This window comes from Euleptes europaea, chromosome 10 (assembly GCF_029931775.1).
Source record: "Euleptes europaea isolate rEulEur1 chromosome 10, rEulEur1.hap1, whole genome shotgun sequence".
In the NCBI taxonomy this organism is placed as follows: Eukaryota; Metazoa; Chordata; class Lepidosauria; order Squamata; family Sphaerodactylidae; genus Euleptes; species Euleptes europaea.
The window spans coordinates 73,705,654-73,727,275 of record NC_079321.1 but is presented as its reverse complement, the minus strand read 5'-3'; the positions used below and the strand labels follow the sequence as shown (position 1 = coordinate 73,727,275).

The following is a 21,622-nucleotide window of genomic DNA, read 5'->3' as shown; positions in this document are numbered from 1 at the left end:
TCCATCGGAGTTTTAATCCATTCAGCAATCCAAACCAGACTGTGAGAGTTCCCAACTCCCTGGGCTGACTTCGCAAAATCACTGCTCAGGCTTGAATGCAGAAACAATAGATTTATTGAAGGCTTCAGACAGATGAGACAGATACGGATTCAAAGTTGGCATAGCCAGGTCACAAATTATATCTACTCCAGGGCACTGGGGTTCACACTGGTGTTGTGGGAAGTTACAAGATAGATTGGTGCAATACAAAACATCAAACGGGTCCCAGCGAGGCTGCTAGGGCTATCAGATCTTCAAGGCCGGACTCGGCCTGAGGGAGTGCTTATAGGAAGCGCGGTAGGGGAGGGCACCTGGGAAGGATAGCAGAGGCGCCGGGTTGTGGGGAGGTGTGAACTGCTTTTACGAGTTCAAAGAGATAGGCAAGGAACAAAGTGGGGAAGGAAGAATACAGAATACCAGACTGCAGAATACCAGACCCTCACATTCTGCCCCCCTTAAGGCCCCCCTCCCGCAAGGTCAGGAGGACGGGGTTTATCGGGATAGGCGCTGTGGAATTCCTGTATCAGGCGGGGGGCCGACATGTGTGGGGCTGCCACCCATTCATTGTGTGCAGGTCCCAGATGTTTCCATCGGACAAAATAGAACAGTTTCCCCTTTTTCCACTTGGAATCCAACACTTTGGACACTTCAAGATGTGTGTCTCCTCCCACTACCGTCGGAACCTCGGGCTTCGGAGGGGGGTGAAACTGGGGGGCAGCTACGTATGGTTTGAGGAGGCTTATATGAAAGACGGGATGAACGCCTCTGAGGGTCTTTGGGAGTTCGAGTTCTACAGTGACTTCATTGATCACCCGGGTAATGGGGAAGGGTCCCACGTAACGATCGTTGAGCTTTTTGCAGGGTCGGAGGGAGCGCAAGTTCTTGGTGGAGAGATAGACCTGCCCCCCCACCTTGAGTTCCCAGCCCGGGGACCGATGTTTGTCGGCTTGCTCTTTGTATTTGCTCTTGGCACGTTCGAGATTCTTGAGCAACCAGGGCCAGGTAGACTGGACCACCTGAACCCACTCTTGGACCTCTGGGACTGTTTCGAGCGCGGGGGTAACGGGAACGGAACCAAAAGGACCGAATTCCGTTCCGTATACTACCCGGAAAGGACTGAAACCTGTGGAGGAGTGGGGGGCATTGTTATAGGCGTATTCAGCAAACGGCAGTAAATCCACCCAGTCGTCCTGGTGGTAATTGACATAACAACGGAGATAACATTCGACCACTGCATTTACTCGTTCTGTTTGACCATCGGTCTGAGGGTGGTAAGCTGAGGAGAGGCCCTGTTCTTCCACCCCCATCAATTTCAGAAAGGCCCGCCAGAACTTGGCGACAAACTGGACTCCCCTGTCGGAAAGGACCTTCCTAGGGACCGAATGTAGTCTGAGGACATGAGTGACAAACAACTTAGCCAATCCCTGGACCGAGGGGAGTCCGGCGCAGGGAACGAAGTGGACCTGTTTGGAGAAAAGGTCCGTGATAACCCATAGGACCGTTTTACCCCGGCTAGGAGGTAGGTCGGTGATAAAATCCATGGCAATCACCTCCCAGGGTCGGGTGGGATTCTCCAGGGGTTTTAACAGTCCAGGGGGCTTTCCCATACGTTTCTTGGCCGTAGCGCAGGTGGGGCAGCTGCGCACGTACAATTCCACATCGGCTCTCATACCGGGCCACCAAAACTGCCTCCGCATGAGGTGCAGCGTTTTGACAAAACCAAAATGACCTGCCAGTTTGGCCCCGTGGACTAGTCCCAGGACCTCCTTGCGGAGAGTAGTTGGGACATAGAGTTTTCCCCCTTGCACCCACCAGGAGTCCCTTTGCTGCATGCCCGCAGGGAGCGTCTGCTGCTCCATCTCTCGCAGGGATGCGTCCCGGAGTCTTTGCTGGAAGGCTTCTGGGATACCTTTGAGCAAGGGGCTCCCTGGAAGGCGGGCCTGAGACCGGGTTGTGACGGCGAGTCCCGGGACCTCTCCCCGCTGCTCGGGGGTGAAAAGGGAATCCACGGGGCGGTCATAATCATTGCGGTATTGGGGGAGTCGGGATAAAGCATCCGCCAGGGCATTTTCCTTCCCGGGGACATGCTTTAGGGTGAAGCGGAATTTGGCAAAAAACTGGGCCCACCGAATTTGTTTGGCGTTGAGTTTTCTAGCCCCTTTGAGGGCTTCCAAATTCTTGTGGTCGGTACACACCTCAAACGGAAACTCGGCCCCTTCCAGAAAATGCCTCCAGATGGTGAGGGCATGCTTCACCGCTGCCGCCTCCTTCTCCCAGATAGCCCAATTGATTTCCGACTGGGAGAATTTTTTGGAGAAATAGGCGCAAGGACGCAACTTCCCTTCCCCGTCCCTCTGCAGTAGCGCCCCCCCCATGGCCACGTCTGAGGCGTCTACCTGCACCACAAAAGGCTTGGTGCAGTCCGGATGGGCCAAAACCGGCTCAGATGAAAAGAGCAATTTAAGCTCGTTAAACGCCTGCTGACAGGGAAGGGACCACTGCAAACGGGCTGAGGGCAGAGCGGCGCTCGCTCCCTTCCCCTTGGTGCGCAAGAGGGAGGTGAGGGGGAGGGCCACCTGCGCAAAATTGGGGATGAAGTTGCGGTAGAAATTGGCAAACCCCAAAAACTGTTGTAGGTGGCGGCGTGTGGTGGGGGGTTCCCAATCCCGCACGGCTTGAACCTTTTCGGGGTCCATTTCCAAGCCCTGGTGGGAAATGACATAACCCAGGAAGGTGATGGAGGGTTGGTGGAACTCACACTTGGACACTTTGGCATACAGCTTGTGTTCTTGCAAGCGTTGGAGGACCTCGCGAACCAATCTAACGTGTTCCTCCATGGTTTCAGAATAAATGAGAATGTCGTCCAGAAACACCACCACCCCCCGAAACAATAAATCATGCAAAACCCCATTGATTAATTGCATAAACACACTCGGAGCCCCTGAAAGTCCAAAAGGCATAACAAGATATTCAAACATTCCAAAACAGCTGGAAAAGGCCGTCTTGGGTTCGTCCCCTTCCTTAATGCGGATGCGGTGGTAGGCTTCTACCAAATCCAGTTTAGTGAAGATTCGGCCTTCTTTCAATTGCGCAAGAAGGTCTGGAATGAGAGGGAGGGGGTAAGCGTTAGACTGGGTGACTGCGTTCAGTCTACGAAAGTCAATGCACAGTCTTAAGTCTCCCATTTTTTTCTTAACGAAGAAGGCGGGGGCTGAGTACGGGGCTTTGGAGGGGCGAATGAAGCCTCTCGCCAGGTTGGTGTCCAAATAGTCCCGCAGCACCGACTTTTCGTTGGGACTCATGGGGTAAACCTTCCCCTTGGACAACTTGCCTTCCCCCACAATCTCAATAGCACAGTCAGTGTCCCGGTGTGGGGGCAATTCGTCACACTCCCTCACGTCGAATACATCCGCGAACTGGGAATATTCCGCGGGAAGGCAGGGTGGAGAGGTGACTTGGGGAAGGGCCCCCACCAATGCGGCGGCCGGGGTGCAAAGCACTCAGTCCTTGTCGTGCGCCCCGCAAGGGTCCTCAGGGAAAGTGAGGGTTCGCTTGACCCAGTTGATCGAGGGATTGTGCCCCTGTAACCAATTCATCCCCAAGACTAAGGGGGCAACTATGGGGGCAATGGTAAAATATAAGCGTTCCCAATGTTCCCCCATAGCCATAATCACAGTAGCAGTACGGTGAGTGACAGGCCCTTTCTTAAAGTCACTACCGTCCATCTGGGAAAAGCGGAGGGGACCTGGGAGTGGTTTGCGTCGGACGCCCAACCTCTTGGCGGCTTCCTCGCTAATCAAGGTGCGGGCGCACCCAGAGTCTACCAAGGCGGGGAATTCTAAAACTGGGCCCCCCTTGGGCAGCGAGAGGTGTGCCCGAATATACACATTGTCTTCTTGTGCGCTTACCATCGGTGGAGCTCCTTGTACAACAACGGGAGCGGTCTGCTGAGGAGCCCCCCTTACAGCAGACCGACGGCGTTTTTTGCCGGCATCTCCCACTCTTCCTCCTCACTGGATGAAGGCGACGTGGTAGTTGTAATCCGTGACTCGGCCGAGTCAAAAGCTGCATTTGTAATCCGGGGTCCCGATGGACCAGTGGAGGTAGAGGCTTCCTCTTGGGCGCTTGCGTGCAATGCGGTGGTTGCGCTCCGGCGTCCAGGAGCGCCGCTGCGGCGTCGAGGTTGGCCCTCCGCCGGGGTTTTCTCCGGGTCAGCCGGGGTCGGGCGAGGGGTAGCTGGGCGTCCGGAACGGGACGGGCACTGCGAGGCAAAATGGTCCTTGCCACCGCACACCAAACACACTCCAGTTTCAAAGCGCTTGCGGCGTTCGGCCGTTGAGGGGGCCCCCGGGGTTCGGGAATCCTTGATACCGCCTGGCTTGTCCCCCTTTGGCTTAGAGTCGTGACCGGTGCGCTGTCTGGACAGGGTCAGGAGCTGCTTCCGATTTTCGATGTCGGCGGCGTGGCGCACCCAGCCCTCGACGTCCGGGGGGTTGCCTTGCATGAAGGCCCAATGTTGCAGGTCCGGGTTTAGCCCCTCTCTGAAGCACTGCACCCGGGTAGCCTCGCTCCAGTCGAGAATTCTGCTCGACAGGGACTGGAATTCACTCGCATACTGCGCCACCGACTTAGTCCCCTGGCGCAGTTGCATCAGGGTGGCTTTAGCCCGCTCCCCCAGGTTCGGGTCCTCGAATCTGTTGCGGAGAGCGACCATAAACTCATCCAGATTCCGCAGCACAGGGGAGCGGAGTTCGTACTGTAACACCATCCACACGGCCGCTTCACCTTGAAGAAGGGAGGCCACATACTGGACCTGGGACTCTTCCGAGGTGAAGGTCCGGGCCTGTTCCCTCATAAAGATATCCACTTGGACCATAAAGAAGGTTAACTGATCCCCCGACCCATCGTACGTGATCTTCAGGTCACGGCGGGCCGGAGCGCTGGGAGGAGCGGGAGGAGTCGCCGGCGTTCCATCCGGAGGGTTGCCGGGGGGAGGCTGTACCTTCAGCGCGTCCATGGCGGCTGCCATCTCACCCATCACGGCTTGCATGGCATCCATCCGCTCCAGCATGGCTTGGCGTTCCTCCTTCCAGAGCCTCCGTTCCTCGTCCATCAGGACCTCTCTACGCGTGGGGTCGTCCACGAGCCCCGTACCGGACAATCCCAGATGGCGATGCTTCGCCTCGGTCCGGGAAAGTGACCAGCCCTTCGGAGAGTCCAGCCAGGAGTTAAAGGTGTTCTTGGGCTTCGTCCCCAAGCCCGGTCCCGGGTGTGGGGCGCCGGGTACCTTCCGCCTGACATCCTCCTCCTTTGGGTCTGGTTTCTCCGGAACCTCGGGTTTCTTCGGTGAACCCGGGGGAGAAGAAGGATCCCCGTCGCCTTGCATTACTGTCCCTGAAGGTACAGATGCAGAGCGAAAAGGCAGTGACTTGCAACTTAATGTGAGAGTTCCCAACTCCCTGGGCTGACTTCGCAAAATCACTGCTCAGGCTTGAATGCAGAAACAATAGATTTATTGAAGGCTTCAGACAGATGAGACAGACACGGATTCAAAGTTGCAAGTGAGTTGGCATAGCCAGGTCACAAATTATATCTACTCCAGGGCACTGGGGTTCACACTGGTGTTGTGGGAAGTTACAAGATAGATTGGTGCAATACAAAACATCAAACGGGTCCCAGCGAGGCTGCTAGGGCTATCAGATCTTCAAGGCCGGACTCGGCCTGAGGGAGTGCTTACAGGAAGCGCGCTAGGGGAGGGCACCTGGGAAGGATAGCAGAGGCGCCGGGTTGTGGGGAGGTGTGAACTGCTTTTACGAGTTCAAAGAGATAGGCAAGGAACAAAGTGGGGAAGGAAGAATACAGAATACCAGACTGCAGAATACCAGACCCTCACACAGACATGAAGCGTGATAATACAGCTTCAAATTTGGCAATCCAAATCCTCCTCTTTTCTTTTTGTCTTGTAGTACTTTAAATCTCACCCTGGGTTTTTCCCCATTCCATACAAAATTGTTAATTTTTTGTTGCCAATCTTTCAAAATGTTCTCTTTAAGCAATATCGGTAAAAATTGAAACAAAAAGTTCAGTCTGGGAAGTACATTCATTTTGATGGTCAATATTCTACCGAGCCATGAAATGTTGAGTCTGGACCATCTGTTCAAATGTGTATCTATTTCTTTCCAATCTCTGAGGTAGTTATTTTGAAAAAAAGTATATTTTTTGAAGAAGCAATACATATACCCTAATATTTGATTGGGTCTTTGGTGATTTGACAGTTGGTTATTTCTGTTCCTCTTCAGAGAGATTAAAAGTTACAATTTTAGTTTTGGCTTTGTTAAGCTTATATCCAGAATATTGGGGAAATTTCTCAGTGTGAGATTTGATGACGATAGATGACGTAAGTGGCTCCTGGCAGATCAATACCACATCGTCCGCATAACTTTTTAACTTGTGTGCTTCATTCCTGTACTTCAGACCTTTAATCTGAGGGTCTGCTCTGATATAGTTTGTGAGAACCTCCATTGCTAAGTCGAATAAGAGTGGTGAAAGTGGGCATCTTTGTCTGGTGCCCTTGGCAATGTTAAATTTTTCGGAAAGTTTACCGTTGATCAGAAGTCTGGCTTGTTGGTTGTCATATATCGCCTCATAGGTGTTCATAAAGTTGGATCTACAGTCAAACTGTTCAAGTATTGCCTAAATGAAATTCCAAGAGATATTGTCAAATGCCTTGTCAGCATCAAGGAAAATCAAAGCCACTTTCAAAGATTTGGATTTAATATGTTTTGTGGCACTTAAAACCACTCTAATATTGTCTTTCATGTGTCTTTTTGGTATGAAACCCATCTGGTCTGGATGAATCGGTCTTGTAATACATCTTTGAAGCCTTTTTGTCAAAATCGAGACAAAAATCTTGTAGTCCACATTTAATAACGATATGGGCCTGTATGCTTGTGGTAGATATGCATTCTGACATGATATGTGAGCTTCTTTCCAGGAATCTGGAATTTTCTTCTTGTAAACAATCTCATTAAACACTCTTAGGAGATTAGGAGTGAGTTGTTGTTCAAACAGATTATAAAATTTTGGAGTCAAACCATCTGCTCCTGGAGCTTTATCTGTTTTGAGCTCTCTGATAGCGTTGATGATTTCTTGTGTGGAGATATTCTGATTTAGGTTTTCTTGGTCTTCTGAGGAAAGTTTTGGGATTTGAGCATCTGAAGTATATTGTTGAAGACCTTCTTGTAGATTATCTTTTGCCTATAGATTTTTATAGAAGGTGATAAAATAGTTTTCTATATCTTCTTGTTTGTTCGATATCTTTCCTTCTCTTTTTACTCCCAATATTGGTCTTTTTAGTGTTTCCTGTTGGAGAAGGTTTGCCAAATATCTACTGGGCTTATCAGCCTTCTCAAAAAATCTTTGCTTGGCATGCCTGAGTTTCTTTTGCATTTCCTCCTGTTTGTTTTCTTCTATTCTGTGTTTCACCAGTTTAATTTTTTGTAGAGTATTTTTATCTTTAAGACTCTGATGTCTCAATTCTAAGAGTCCAAGTTCATCCTTGAGCTCTTTATTGGTTTTTTCCTTGTCTCTTTTAAGCTTGGCATTGATTAAAATGAATCTTCCTCTCATGAAATCTTTGCTTGCCTCCCAGATTGTGGCACTTGAAATGTCGGGAGTGTTATTGAACTTAAAAAATTCTTCTAGTTCTTTTCCACATTGAATGGCAATTTTCCTCCTCCTAAGAATTAGATCGTTGAGTTTCCATCTTCTTAAGCTGTGATCTTCTGGAGTCCAGAATAGTTGGATGGGGTTGAGGTCAGAAAAAGTGCTCAGATTTCCACAGGACCCAAATTTGTCAGCATTGTCTTGGAAATCCAACACATATCAATTCTGGAATAGGAATCATGCCGATCAGAATAAAATGTATAATCTCTAGTAGTTGGATTCTTAGTTCTCCAAGCATCATTCAAATGAAGTTCTTTCATGTAGTTTCCCACTGGTATTGTTGTTGGATTTATTGATGATAGGGTTAACCACCACATTAAAGTCTCCAGCAATCATGATGTCACCTTGATGACAGTCCAACAATACTTTGAAAAAATTGTTCAAAGAAAATTTCCTTTGCGGCATTTGATGCATAAATGTTGGCTAAGGTAAATATCTCCCTGTTGTTCTTTGGAATGGTGAGGAGTTGGTATCTGCCATCTCAGTCTCAAATATGGCCAGTCACAGTCAGTTTCCTTTCATTTACGTACTTCCTTCCTCATGGTGGACTGCAAGGTTGCAGTTAATCATGGGAAATTGGGTTCTGAAGGAAGGAAGGAAGGAAGGAAGGAAGGAAGGAAGGAAGGAAGGAAGGAAGGAAGGAAGGAAGGAAGGAAGGAAGGAAGGAAGGAAGGAAGGGGCCATTACAAGTGTGGGAAAACTCAATTTCCCATAATTAACAGCAACCTTGCAATCAACTATGAGGGAGGAAGCATACCGGCGGCCATTACTGACAAGTCTAAAAAGGTAAGTACATTTAACATTCTCTTGGGGGGCATTTTTTGAGGTAGAGCCCCCAAATTTACAGCGTAGCTTGAAGGGACTCTCCTTCCATGACCCCTGAAGTTTGGTGAATATTGGGTTGGGGGTCTACCTTTATGGTGTCCAGAAGGGGTTGTCCCCCTCCTTCATAGACAATTATTACAAACTTCGCAATGATTCTCTATGGAGGATGGGGTGACCCTTTATGAACCCCATTAAATCAGACCCCCTGACCCAATCTCCACCAAACTTTGGGGTTTGTGCAAGAACAGTCCCTCCAAGCTACACTGTGAATTTGGGGGCTCTACCTCCAAAAATGACTCCCCAGGGCCAATTCTTTTCCCGGGAAACCTGAAAATAAGCCAAATGCCCATTTTTAGCGGTATGGGTATTTGGCTTATTTCAGGTTTCCTGAAAAATATTGGGCCCAATAAACCTGAACCTGAAATTTAACTCTCTTTTTTTGCACAGTCCTAGTAACGACCCAATGCTTTATCTTACTTACCTAGTAAGATATTCTCCAACACCACTTCCCTCTGCTCAAGATCTTGATTGAACATCTGTTCCTCCTCACTTGCAGGTATTTAACCTTGGCATGACCAGAGGTATGAGCCTTTGACATGATTCGAAGAGCAACAGCCAAAGGGTTCTTGGTCCTTTGCTCTTAGCCTATAGCTTGCAGCATGTGGCCCTTTGTAAGCCAGCTTGGTGGATGCCAGACCAGCCCAGGAGCGGGCTGTATATTTCTTTTTGTTGTTGTTGTTGTTGTTGTTGTTACTAAATCATATTTTTTTCTTTTTGTAAGCCCCTTTGAATCTTAGATGTGACAGGGAGAAAAGTGGGAAATAAATAAATATATTTGTGCAGGGAAAATTCTCATCCTGAAAAGCTCCTGATCCCAATGTGTGATGATAACTAATTGTAGGGTTCCCAACACAGCCTTAGCAAATGCCAAAAGATGGAGACACTCTGAGTTTGCTCAAAGATACATATTTACTCCTTCATATGTTCCAGGACTTCCTGGGTCAAGCCATCATGAGCTTCAATTAAACTCTGGGATCTAAGGTTGATAGTTTGCCCACCACCAGCTAATTTGTTCAAAGCTGATCTGGTTTTGAAATATGGTTGCTAACTTTAGGTTGGGACATTTCTGGAGATTTGGAGTTGAACCTGGAAAGGGCAGGATCCTCAGTGGGGCAAAATGCCATTGAATCCACCCTCTGAAGCAGTGATTTTCTCCAGGGAAATTGATCTCTGTATCTGGTGATCAGTTGTAATGCCAGATCTCCAGGTCCCTCCAGGAGGCTGGCTACCCTATTTTGAAACCAGATCCTCAAATTCAAGCTCCATGCTATTCAGAGGGCAAAATATCTCCCTGATTTAAATACTATCCACTATACATATTTAAAATAACAAGAAAATTCCTTTATCTCATTTCCTGTTCAACCCATTTAAAATATCCTGCCATAACCTTTGTTCTGGATGCCTTGACATTTACTGTCTTGAAGTATTTGTCTCCTTAGAGCAATTGTTTATTTTTAATGTGGTGCTGTTTACTGTCAGTGCTTTGCTATTATCTGATTACATAATTGTTTTACCTGCGTAACTTTAACACAGAGAAACAGTCAGAGATCAATATAAGAATAACACAATGAAAACACTCTAAAATAAATTGTCGAAGAAAGTAAAATATCAGCAACTTACAAACCATACCGTTTGATAAATGAGAGGTTAAAGAAACAAAATTATAAAAACTGAAACATCTTTCCTTGTTTATTTACTTTATTTATACCCCACCTTTCTCACCAATAGGGACTGAAAGGAAGAACTTTGTTCTCCTATCCTCCATTTTAGCCTCACAACAACCCAGTGAGGTGGGTTAGGCTGAAGGTGTGTGACTGGGTCAAGGTCACCAGCAAGCTTCCATGGCAGGGTGGGGATTTGAATCTGGATATCCCAGATCCTAGTCCAACACTCTAACCACTATACCAAGCTGGCGGAATAAATTTTGAAGAAAGGGCCAGTTACATATTATAGACACCAAGCTGAGGTCAGTTTAAACTGCCACGGTTGGTGACAGTACAACAAATGAGTGAAAGAAGCATACATGGTTTTCAAAAACAAACAGAATAGTTATAAGGTATCAGAGACATGCTCAGCGTTTGTTTTCCTTACTTGTCTTTTCTTTTTCTTTCTAAACATTGCACCACAAAATGCTCTTTTTTCCAGTGAAGATCTAGGTACCTATTTATTCTAGGAAAGGCTGATTTAAACATGATGCAGATGATACAAAGAGATTCCCTGGGTGACTCTGTATGGACTCAATGTTTCATTTAAGCTATGCTGCAGTTGTGCAAACCAGTTAGATGCATTTCGTTTGCATGACAGAGATCCACAGCCATTGTGGATACTGGGCTGACATGCTAAATAAGTATGGGTAGCTGCTTCACAGTCATGCTAGGAAAATTTGAGGGCAGCAGGAAAAGAGGAGGACCCAACAAGAGATGGACTGACTCAATAAAGGAAGCCACAGCCCTCAATTTGCAAGATCTGAGCAAGGCTGTCAAAGATAGGACATTTTGGAGGACATTGATTCATAGGGTTGCCATGAGTCGGAAGCGACTTGATGGCACTTTTAACACACACACACACACACACTGCTTCACAGCATAGTTTACATGAGATCCTGAGCCTGTTCAGAGTCACAGTGGCAAGCTCTTTTGTCTTTCCAACACCACATTTAAATCAGATCTAGAATTCCAAAGAGTATGGGGGAAGTAGCTGAAGAGATGTCGAGGAGAAAATTGAAACGAGGAAAGATCCTCTTCTCTTCCTTAAGGCTTCTTTGCAACGTTGTTTTTACATTTTAAAAATGGCAACAGGACTTAACATGTGAAGGCTACACTTCAGGCTCTACAAGGGATGTACACAATTTTGTTTCATTCTCATTTTTAGTCTTATATTGTTAAAATTTATTTTTTTAGTTATTGTTATATTTGCTTCCACTGGTATCAGTGGGAAAGCATTCCTGGATGTAATTTTTTTCACCCTACCAAAACAGAATGAAATTCTCATGAGCCAAACCCCTAACACAAGGCATCTTTCCTGCCAATTTCCAGGCAAAATGTCCCCATTTGCAGGCAATAAAAATTCTCACTTGCAGAATGGGTAGCAGCAGACTTCAGGCACTCAACAAAATAACAGGGGGGAAGAGATGGTGTAAAGAATATATGAGAGAGGATCCTAGTATTGCAGTCTCAAGTGGGAGGTGTTGGCATATTTGTAAATAAAAAACAGAGTACATGTGTGAAAGGAAATAAACCCTGTCTCCTCTTGCACCTTACCGTACTGCATTATACAGTTCGATGCATTTTTCTCCAACCAGGCTCTGATACTACAAGTGAGCCAGGCTGGAAGAAAAATACTGAAAGAAACAATATTTTCTTTACATTTGAATGAGAGGTTGCCTCCCCCCATAATAGTTAATAAGAGCTATGGGGTTGACTGACTTAAAATGGAACAGAGGGGAGGGTTAACTTTGCCCCATCCAAACTGGAAGTTCGAGATATCTCAGAACCACCCATGTATGTCTCATCTGGTTGTCCCTTGTCTATCTCTTGTCTGCCTCTGTCTGCCTATGCTATTGATTGCAGTGCACACACATTGAGTCAGAATGGCAGCTGCTACCTACAACTGGTGGGGAAGGAGGCAGTCATGCCAGGAATTCATTTCCCAAGTCTACAAGTTTGTCAGCATGTAAGTAGAATGTTTGCTTCTGATACAGAATCCAGTCAAATTCCTGCCCCAAGTTGGTGACTGGTATAAAAAGCACTTGAAAAGATAGACCTATCAGTGGAATCTCCTTTAGCAGAAGGGTCTGTGTGTGACACTACTGATCAGGCAGCAGCCCTGTTACCTGCTGTCTGCTGAGTTGCACTCTGCCCCTGCCTCTGAACACCACAAGCTCTACGCCAGACAGCCATGTTCCTCCGTAACAACCAGACTAGGGGTATGCACTTGGATATACCTGAGCTGAAAATATACCCCCCAAAAAAATCTTATCAGTATTTTGGGGTATATTTGGCATCCTAAATACATCTGGGATTTTTTTAGGAAACTGAAAAAAAAAAAGGTCCTGAAAGATCCTGGAAATATTTGGCATTTACCGGGAAGAAGCTCATGAGGATTTCCCCCCTTTTTTCCTCCATTGTTTTTTTGTTAATTGGGGGAAGGGTGTTCTATGGGCTTGCCAGGCTGCTTGTGTTTCCCTCACAGTTTTTACAGTGCTGCTCACTGCTCAGTGCTTGGATTTGTTCTGCCACGATGGCACTGGGTTCTGCTGGGCATTGTGTGCATTGTTATTGGTTCTGTTGGGCTCACAATACACCCCCCCCCATCCCTTGGTTGTAATTGTTCTGCTGTGAGCCCCCAGCTGGCACATTGGTTTATGGTTCTAGTGGGATTACTGGGTTCTGTAATGGTTCTGTTGGGGTTGTTGGGGTTTTTTCCATGGGAGACATTTGATTGCTCCTTGCAGGCATAGCTTTTGTCCTACAAGCAGCTTGGAGGGTTTCCCACCACCTCCATAGGAAATAATGGAGGATGGCTGGGGGAATCCTGTTTAGGGACCCATAGAATTGGACACCTTTGTCCAATCTACTTGAAATTTGGTGGTTATTTAAAGGACAGACACCAGCAGCAACCCTGCAATTATGGTGCCTGTATCTTTAACAACACCCCAATCCACCTTGAAAGTTTTCCCATAGGGAATAATGGCCAAAAAAATTCGGAAACCTGAAAAAACTCGAATCCTAATACCTTATTGGTATTAGAATTCAGGACTATTGGGAATATCAATTTTTTTTGGTCCAATATACCTGAATCCAAACAATACCAATGTTTTGGCATATCCCTAACCGGACATGATTGTTTCCAAATACTGCTGCCTTTAGTGTGTGCGTTTATCTCGTTGGTCCCGCTGTCATTCTGAGCTAACAGGCTTTCAAAACCGTACCAAAAATGCACAACATTTTTTACCCACAGCAACAGTGCAATGTGTGCATACTATTGGGCACTGATGCATCTGCCATACCATCAACACTGAAAATACTTTAATCTGTTTCCAGCGTTGTAGCCTTTTGGAGCCCGAGTCTTGTCTAATTGCATTTTTGCATGGTATCATTCCTTAAGGCCATATAAGGTTTCCTTTGAAGATAAAAATAATATTGTATTTAACTTAGCCATTGCAAGATTACTAACTCTTCTTTCCAAGGCAAAACTTTCAAGTCACCTTGTTTAAATGGGATAATTGAAAAATTAAAATTTCATGCAAACCAGTTGTGCTGCTTTCCTATGTTTTGAGCAAGGACATCAGATCTGAGCAAGGACATCAGCGAGCCAAGACTTTTATGATTAGGGCAAACATACTACTGAGAAGGGAACATGGTGACTGTAATATATTTAGGTGGTGCAAGGTCAATGCGAACTACTGAACTATTGAACTATTGAACTGTTGAACTCAGCTGGGCTGAACTGTGTTGAGCTTGAGGCCCTGCTCCGGGGTCTGGCATCTGTTCTTCCTATTGGACTGTGGACTTTGGGTCATCCAACCACGGACTTGGGGGTGTGGCCCCGGGTGATTGGGAATTGTATATAAGTTGGATTGTTGTGCAGTTAGCCAGTTTTTCTCCTCTCCCTCTCTCCTGTTAGTTGAATAAAGCGGTTGACGTTGGAACTGTGTCTCCAGCCATGTGTATAACCTATGCATATAATAGTGACCATTGCCACATCATTAGAAAGTGTCTATGTAGCAGGATATTGGCTTGCAACATGCATTCCTGACAGCAAACGATTGGGCACACAGCAGCTTTCTAAAACCTATCCTTTGTCCTTCTTTTTATCACCAGGCAAAATGCTCATAATAATTTTGACAGACTATGAAAGTCACACTGTCAGAAAAGGCATTAACTGTGACACACTGACATGAAGTGCTCAGAGTCCACTGCCAAACGTCAAGCTATGTATCTGTTCCAGGCAGCAATGTGATGTGAACAGCTCTGCGTGGCTATTCACTAGCAGTTCTTTAGCTGTTTCAATCTTATGAGGAGGTGGTAATCTCATCATTCGGAATGCCCCATTATCGTTATCAGGGCTCTTTCACTTCAATAAAAAGCAGTTGTTAAAATGTCACAACCTCTGAGCTGGGGTGGGGGGAACAGCCATTAGTAAACTTCCCTCACTGGAGATATGGCAACAGCTTGAAATATGTTGGCATCTTGGTACTTCAATAAGGACAGAAAACCAGGCATATGTACGAAAAAGAAAAGTTGGTCTCAACACTTATTTTCATCCCCTATCCCTCCAACTATTTTATGGGACAAAAAGCCATATATTGCACATATCAAAAACAAAGTATACCCTTTTGGGCAATTATTAAGTTGTAATTTTAACTTAGCAACTCCTAAAACCATTCCATGCACAACTGTCCCTCACTGTTTACAACCCCAAAATGTCCCTAGTGTAAGATAACAGCTAAGCACTGTGCTTCCCTAAAGGTTACTTTTTATTTGGTATTTAGGGCTAATTCAGCGTAACATCTTTTTTTTTTTTTAAAGCAATATGCCTTCCCTAGCAGGAGAAGACACTTAGAAGTACCATTATACTTTTTAATGTCATATTTATTATCCGATGAAAATTTAAGGAATGCAAAGGGTTGAATGCAAGATTTTTGAGACAATATGACAGACCTTATAGTAGATGAAATTCACATTTTAACGTTCATTGCTATGAAAATGTCGTGTAGTGTCAGGCCTTCCAGGCCTTTGCCGGGAAAGACCCTTATGAGTAGGCCAGTCTCTGGCTTCGTCCTTGTGGCAATTCCTTGGTCAAGTCCTTGGTTCTCATGTCTGTTAGATCTGTGTACAGTTTTCGTTTGTCCTGTTTGCTGCAGAAGTGGTATTGTTTAGCCTACATTTCCTGGGAACTCTTATCTCGGGATTGCTCTGCCTAGTTTCGCCTGTACAGGCTAGAATGCTTTTAACCATGTACCCTTCCTCAGTATCGCCATTAACCGCCTTCTTGTCAGGAGCTGTGCTGTTCAGGCAGGCTCTCGACATGAGTTAGGCCCATCTCTGTTCCTGTAATGGTTTGGTTTGTTTCATTATGCTGTACCCGCTCCTATCCGCCCCCCTCCCCTGCCCTGACCCTGAGTCTCTTGCAGGCACTCTTGTATGATGGCTGGCTCACTCCCTGCTTCTACCAGGCTCACTGTTATCTCTAAACTCCCAGGCCGCTGGGTTTTGCACCTGGGCTGCCTCAATGCTTAAAGTTATGCTTTGTAGTTTGGTTTGCCGTTAGCAGCTTTGAACTTGTGGATTGCTCATGCTGTACTTTCATGCTCCTGAATAAACGTTTACCTGCTTAAGATCTACCTGTCTGAGCAAGTGACTTTTTGGGATAGCTGAGGGCAGCTGAAGAACCTCACATTAACCTTTGTTGCGTCGTCAATTTTGGTGGCCAGGTATGAGAGCCTCTATGTGCGCAGTTGCCCCATCTGCGCAACTTCAAAGAGACTCATGGGAAAAAACCCCAGGACTTCTCAAACCTCTGGAAGTCCCGTCCGTTCCCTGGGAGGTCATTGCCATGGACTTTATTATGGATCTCCCCCACAGTCGAGGAAAGACAGTGTTGTGGGTGGTAACGGACTTATTCTCTAAGCAAGTACATTTTGTCCCTTGTAAGGGGTTACCAACGGCTCAGAAGTTGGCACGCATGTTCGTTTCCCATGTGATGAAACATCATTCGTTCCCACGTAAGGTGGTCTCAGATAGGGGCCCGCAGTTTGTGGCTAAGTTCTGGAAAGCCTTTTTAAAGTTAATGGGAGTAGAACAAGGGTTGTCCTCTACGCACCATCCCCAAACTGATGGACAGACTGAACAAGTGAATTCTGTGTTGGAGTTCTATTTATGTTGTTACGTGAACTACCACCAAGATGATTGGGTGGATTTGCTGCCTTTTGCTGAAGATGCTTATAACAATGCTCCTCACTCCTCTACAGGGTACAGTCCCTTCCAGGTGGTGTATGGTAGGGATTTCGGTCCCTTAGGTAATGTGAATCTGCTTCGAGAGGAGGGGGTAGAGGGTGAGGTGGGGGACTGGGTCCAAGTGGTTCAGGACACATGGCCTTGGCTTCAGAAAAACCTGGAACGGGCCAAACGCAAGTACAAGGAACAGGCAGACAAGCACTGATCCCCGGGGTGGGACCTTAAGGTGGGGGAGGAAGTCTACCTGTCTACCAAAAACCTCCGGACCCTACGACCATGTAAGAAACTCAGTGACTAGTACGTGGGACCCTATCCCATCACCAGGGTGATCAACGAAGTAACTGTGGAGTTAGGGCTCCCTAAAGCCCTCACGGGAATCCACCCAGTGTTTCATATCAGTCTTCTCAAACCCTGTGTAACGGCTCCCCAGTTCCATCTGAAACCCAAGCCTGAGGTACCTACTGTGGTGGGAGGGGAGGTGCATCTTGAGGTCTCTAAGATCCTTGATTCCAAGGTTAAGAAGGGGAAATTGTTCTATTTGATTTGTTGGAAACATTTGGGTCCTGCACATGATGAATGGGTGGCAGCCCCACATGTAGCCGCACCCCATGTGGTGCGACAGTTTCATGACACCTATCCTCAGAAACCCCGACCAGTTTCGGACCCGGGAGGGGGGTCTTAAGGGGGGCAGAATGTCAGGAGCTGTGCTGTTCAGGCAGGCTCTCGACATGAGTTAGGCTCATCTCTGTTCCTGTAATGGTTTGGTTTGTTTCATTATGCTGTACCCGCTCCTTTCCGCCCCCCTCCCCTGCCCTGACCTTGAGTCTCTTGCAGGCACTCTTGTATGATGGCTGGCTCACTCCCTGCTTCTACCAGGCACACTGTTATCTCTAAACTCCCAGGCCGCTGGGTTTTGCACCTGGGCTGCCTCAATGCTTAAAGTTATGCTTTGTAGTTTGATTTGCCATTAGCAGCTTTGAACTTATGGATTGCTCATGCTGTACTTTCATGCTCCTGAATAAACGTTTACCTGCTTAAGATCTACCTGTCTGAGCAAGTGACTTTTTGGGATTGCTGAGGGCAGCTGAAGAACCTCACATTGCGATCATGAGGACAATGTGTTCGTTAAGGTTGCCCTTGCGTTACCTAGGGGGGGCGTGTTACGAGTTTCGGCGCTGGTGGACTCGGGCTGTGCTCGGACTTTAATAAATGAAGAGACTGCACTGGAATTGTGGGTGAAGAGGGCTGAGTTGCCCGAACCCATTCAGTTTGCTCAGTTGGATGGCAGTGACTGTAAGGGGGGGGCGATCACACATAGAACAGCCCGGGTCGCCTTGGGAGTTGGGAAGCATTGGGAACAGCTCCATTTTACCATAGCCCCCATTCAGTGCCCCATAGTGTTGGGAATGAACTGGCTACGGGCTCATAGTCCTATCATAGACTGGAAAGAACGGACTATAACGTTTTCGCAAGCACAGTGTGACAGACACAGGAGGGAGGTGGTGTTCAAAGAACTCTCAAAATGAAAAATCTACCCCATGAGTCCTAAGGAAAAGACGGTATTAAGAGACTATTTGGACACTAATTTGGCAAGGGGGTTCATACGGCACCCGCTTTCTTTGTGAAGAAAAAGACTGGTGATTTGCGACTTTGTATAGATTTCCGCAGACTCAATGCGCTCACACAGACTAGTGCCTACCCCCTTCCTCTCATTCCAGATCTGCTCGGTCAGTTAAAGAAAGGAGCGGGTACAGCATAATGAAACAAACCAAACCATTAGAGGAACAGAAATGGGCCTAACTCATGTCGAGAGCCTGCCTGAACAGCACAGCTCCTGACAGCTATTGTGGCAATTTTTAAATGGCTATATTTTCCTCTAAAAGTGGTGTTGATGGCCACAGGTTGTACCCCTCATTTATAGCTTGGCCCTGAGTGATCCATGTTTTCCAGAAACCTGCATTTAGATGTTTTATGTACCTCAAGGATTTCCTTTGGAAAACACCGCTACAATACAAATATCACTCACAACAACCATAATATGCTGTCCTTATAAAAAGACTGATGTCATAGTAATAAGAGGTAAAGCATGAATCCTCGGGAACCTTGTGTTGAAAGGTAACATATATTAAACAAATAAAATAACAGATAACTGTATCATGTCCATCTTCTATCTTCAACTATCATAAGCAAACAAAAATGCTCTTCTAACAGAGATGATATATTGTAGAACAAATCAATTATACAGGAATTGCTGTGTTATGATAGGATACAACCCATTGGTTAGAAAGAATTCACCAGTGGCTGTGGATAGGATTCCTATCACACCACACAGCTAAGGCATATTCCATTGGCTCAGGGCACATAGAGATGTAAAATGTCCAAAAACTGAAGCCATAGAAAACAAAATGCCAGAAAGAAAAAAACAGAAAATGGGGTGGGGGGGAGCGGAGGGCAATAAAAAAATAAACATTATGAATGTCTTCATTTTCTATAAGAAAAAATTGCAAATATGCTTAATACTTGAGAAAGAGTTGCTAACTGCTAGACCCTATGCTACCATAGCACATTGCCTACTTTTTGCCATCTGAGACGGAGGAAAAAAATAAAAGTTGAAAGCAGAAATCAAATTATGCAGTAAGCAAAGAAAACTATATAATTTGGACATAAACTCTCTCATACAGTCACAATAGGTAGGATTACCAACATATTTGGCACACTGACTTAGTTCATTATCTTACTTTCTTTTACTCCCTTATTTAACTAGCAACACTATTTTGTATAATTTCAATTATCTGAGTATAAATCTGAAGAAAGAAACTAGCAGGGCAGTAATTCCCCAATAATAATAATTACTTTATCCTGGAAGTTCACATTATATGAAACCAGAAAATCCTTTGAAATACCTTTCTTCAATAAAAGAGTCACCATACATAAATATCCTACTACTAAACATTTATTTAATGCATACATAATGGTATTTCCTAACTGTTTAGGCAATACAGAACTAAGGAAAATAGTGTAATCATCATTCCCCTGCTGCTTTCTTCATTTTAAATGATGCCAGGAGTTCAAGTAGGTACAAGAAGACATTCTCAGTATGGAAGTATTTTAACACTAGCTTAGATATATCAAATGCCAAATTACCTTTGATAGGTCCCCAGCCTCCAAGTAGAAACATATAACAAATACGTTCCATGTAACCCATAGGATTAGCCAGACAGCATACTGTAGGAAGGAAAAGGGAATAATACATTATGAACTCTGCCATCAGTTGTGTTTAAATAAAACTTGAACTGCAAATCTGAAACACAAAAAAGACCATTGTCAATACCCAGAGGCTGTGTGAAATAGTTTTACTTATAGAATAAGATCTTCCAGTCCATTCTAGGACAAACTAGTTATAACTACTGGATTTATTTCTTTAAAATATTTTTATGCTGTCTTCCCACTCAATCAGGGTCACCAAGGCAACGAATATAAGAAACATTTAAACATTTAAACAATTAAAATGCAGTTATCATTATAAAATTCAATTAAAAATACATAAGCAATGCTAGAAGGAGGGCCAATAACCGTCATGGGAGTATGCCAGATGAAACAAAGAAGTGTTTTTTTTTTTTTTGCCATCAGGTTGCAGCCAACTTATGGCAACTCAGTAGGATTTTAAGGCAAGAGACATTCAGAGGTGGTTTGTCAATGTCTGGCTCTGAGTCATGACCCTAGACTTCCATGGTGGTCTCCCATCCAAATTCTAACCAGGGCAATCCTGTTTAGCTTCTGAGATATGACAAGATCGGGCTGGCCTGTGCTATCTAAGTTAGGGCTGAGTAAGTATTGCATTCTATAATCCTGTTGTATTTCAGAGTCAACCATGTAAGATAATGTATTGTCATAAATATATTGAAAACCTTACCCTTTGTGTCAAAGGAGCACATTTCTACATATCATAATTCTAGATAAATACTAGAAATCTAAATGATCATGAGAGGGAGGACATCTTGGACATCTTCTGGGAGTAGGGGTCACTGGGGTGTGTGGGGGAGGTAGTTGTGAATTTCCTGCATTGTGCAGGGGGTTGGACTAGATGATCCTGGTGATCCCTTCCAACTCTATGATTCTATGATTCTATGTTTTACAGGAAAGGAATTAGGTTTTGGAATTAATGAGGACAGGACTTCTACGTTTGACACAGTGTCTCCCTGTACTTTTCCTGTACTTCCCCCCTGTACGTCCTCTACTACAACCACATTAGTGGACCAGTTTCTTTCTATCCCTTCCTATTTCTTTGCCCCAGCCATAACCAAAAATAGCATATCAACAATACATTCTGTTATTCCTAAAAGGACAAATTAAGAAAAAAATAACTTTATGCAAATTTACCTCATTTTCATAATAATTAAATTGATTATATAGACCCATTATATCACATGTGTAGAAAATTGCTTTCCAGATTAGTATGAACCCAGCCATAAGACTGTGTTTCCTCATTTTATTGTTTTGTACATTTTCTTTATTGTAACAGAGTTAAACACGGGCTCTGTATCTGTCATTCAGTCCTGTTACATTCCATTTTGTTAATTTTCACACAATCACCACAAACCTCTGTTTGTTAGTGGCTCCCTTATGTAAGGCCATTACAAACTTTTTGTTTTCCTTTATATTTGACATCTTCCACTGTGGATTGACATCATTTTTATAATAGTAAACTACATGTCTGTGCCACATGCTATAATCCTAATTCAATCCATAGTGATGACATATCAAGAGGGTAGAATACATTATTTTCAACAGCTTATTGAATGAAAGCACCATTTGTGTGGCATTTCACTGTGGCAATATCTTTCTGCATTCTTCTAGATCAGGGTTCTCATGCCACCCACAAAGTGTTTTTAGAAAGAGGGCAGGGCCAGATGGTTTTTTTGCCCAGCAGGGCTTTTAACTTCCATGCAGATTTTTAAAAAAACATTGCTTTGGAAGCCAGCTGTCAACACAGCAAAAGGATCTTCACTGTGTGA

The 21,622-nt window shown here is 45.2% G+C and overlaps 1 protein-coding gene across 2 annotated transcripts in view; it reads right to left on the bottom strand.

Moving 5' to 3' along the window:
• NKAIN2 (sodium/potassium transporting ATPase interacting 2) overlaps nt 1-21,622 on the bottom strand; it is a 722,370-nt gene that overhangs the window by 347,788 nt on the left and 352,960 nt on the right. For both annotated transcript variants that reach the window (XM_056856242.1, XM_056856243.1), the window contains exon 3: nt 19,752-19,832. In XM_056856242.1, coding sequence (XP_056712220.1) covers nt 19,752-19,832 — 81 coding nt within the window. The remainder of the gene's footprint in view (nt 1-19,751; nt 19,833-21,622) is intronic.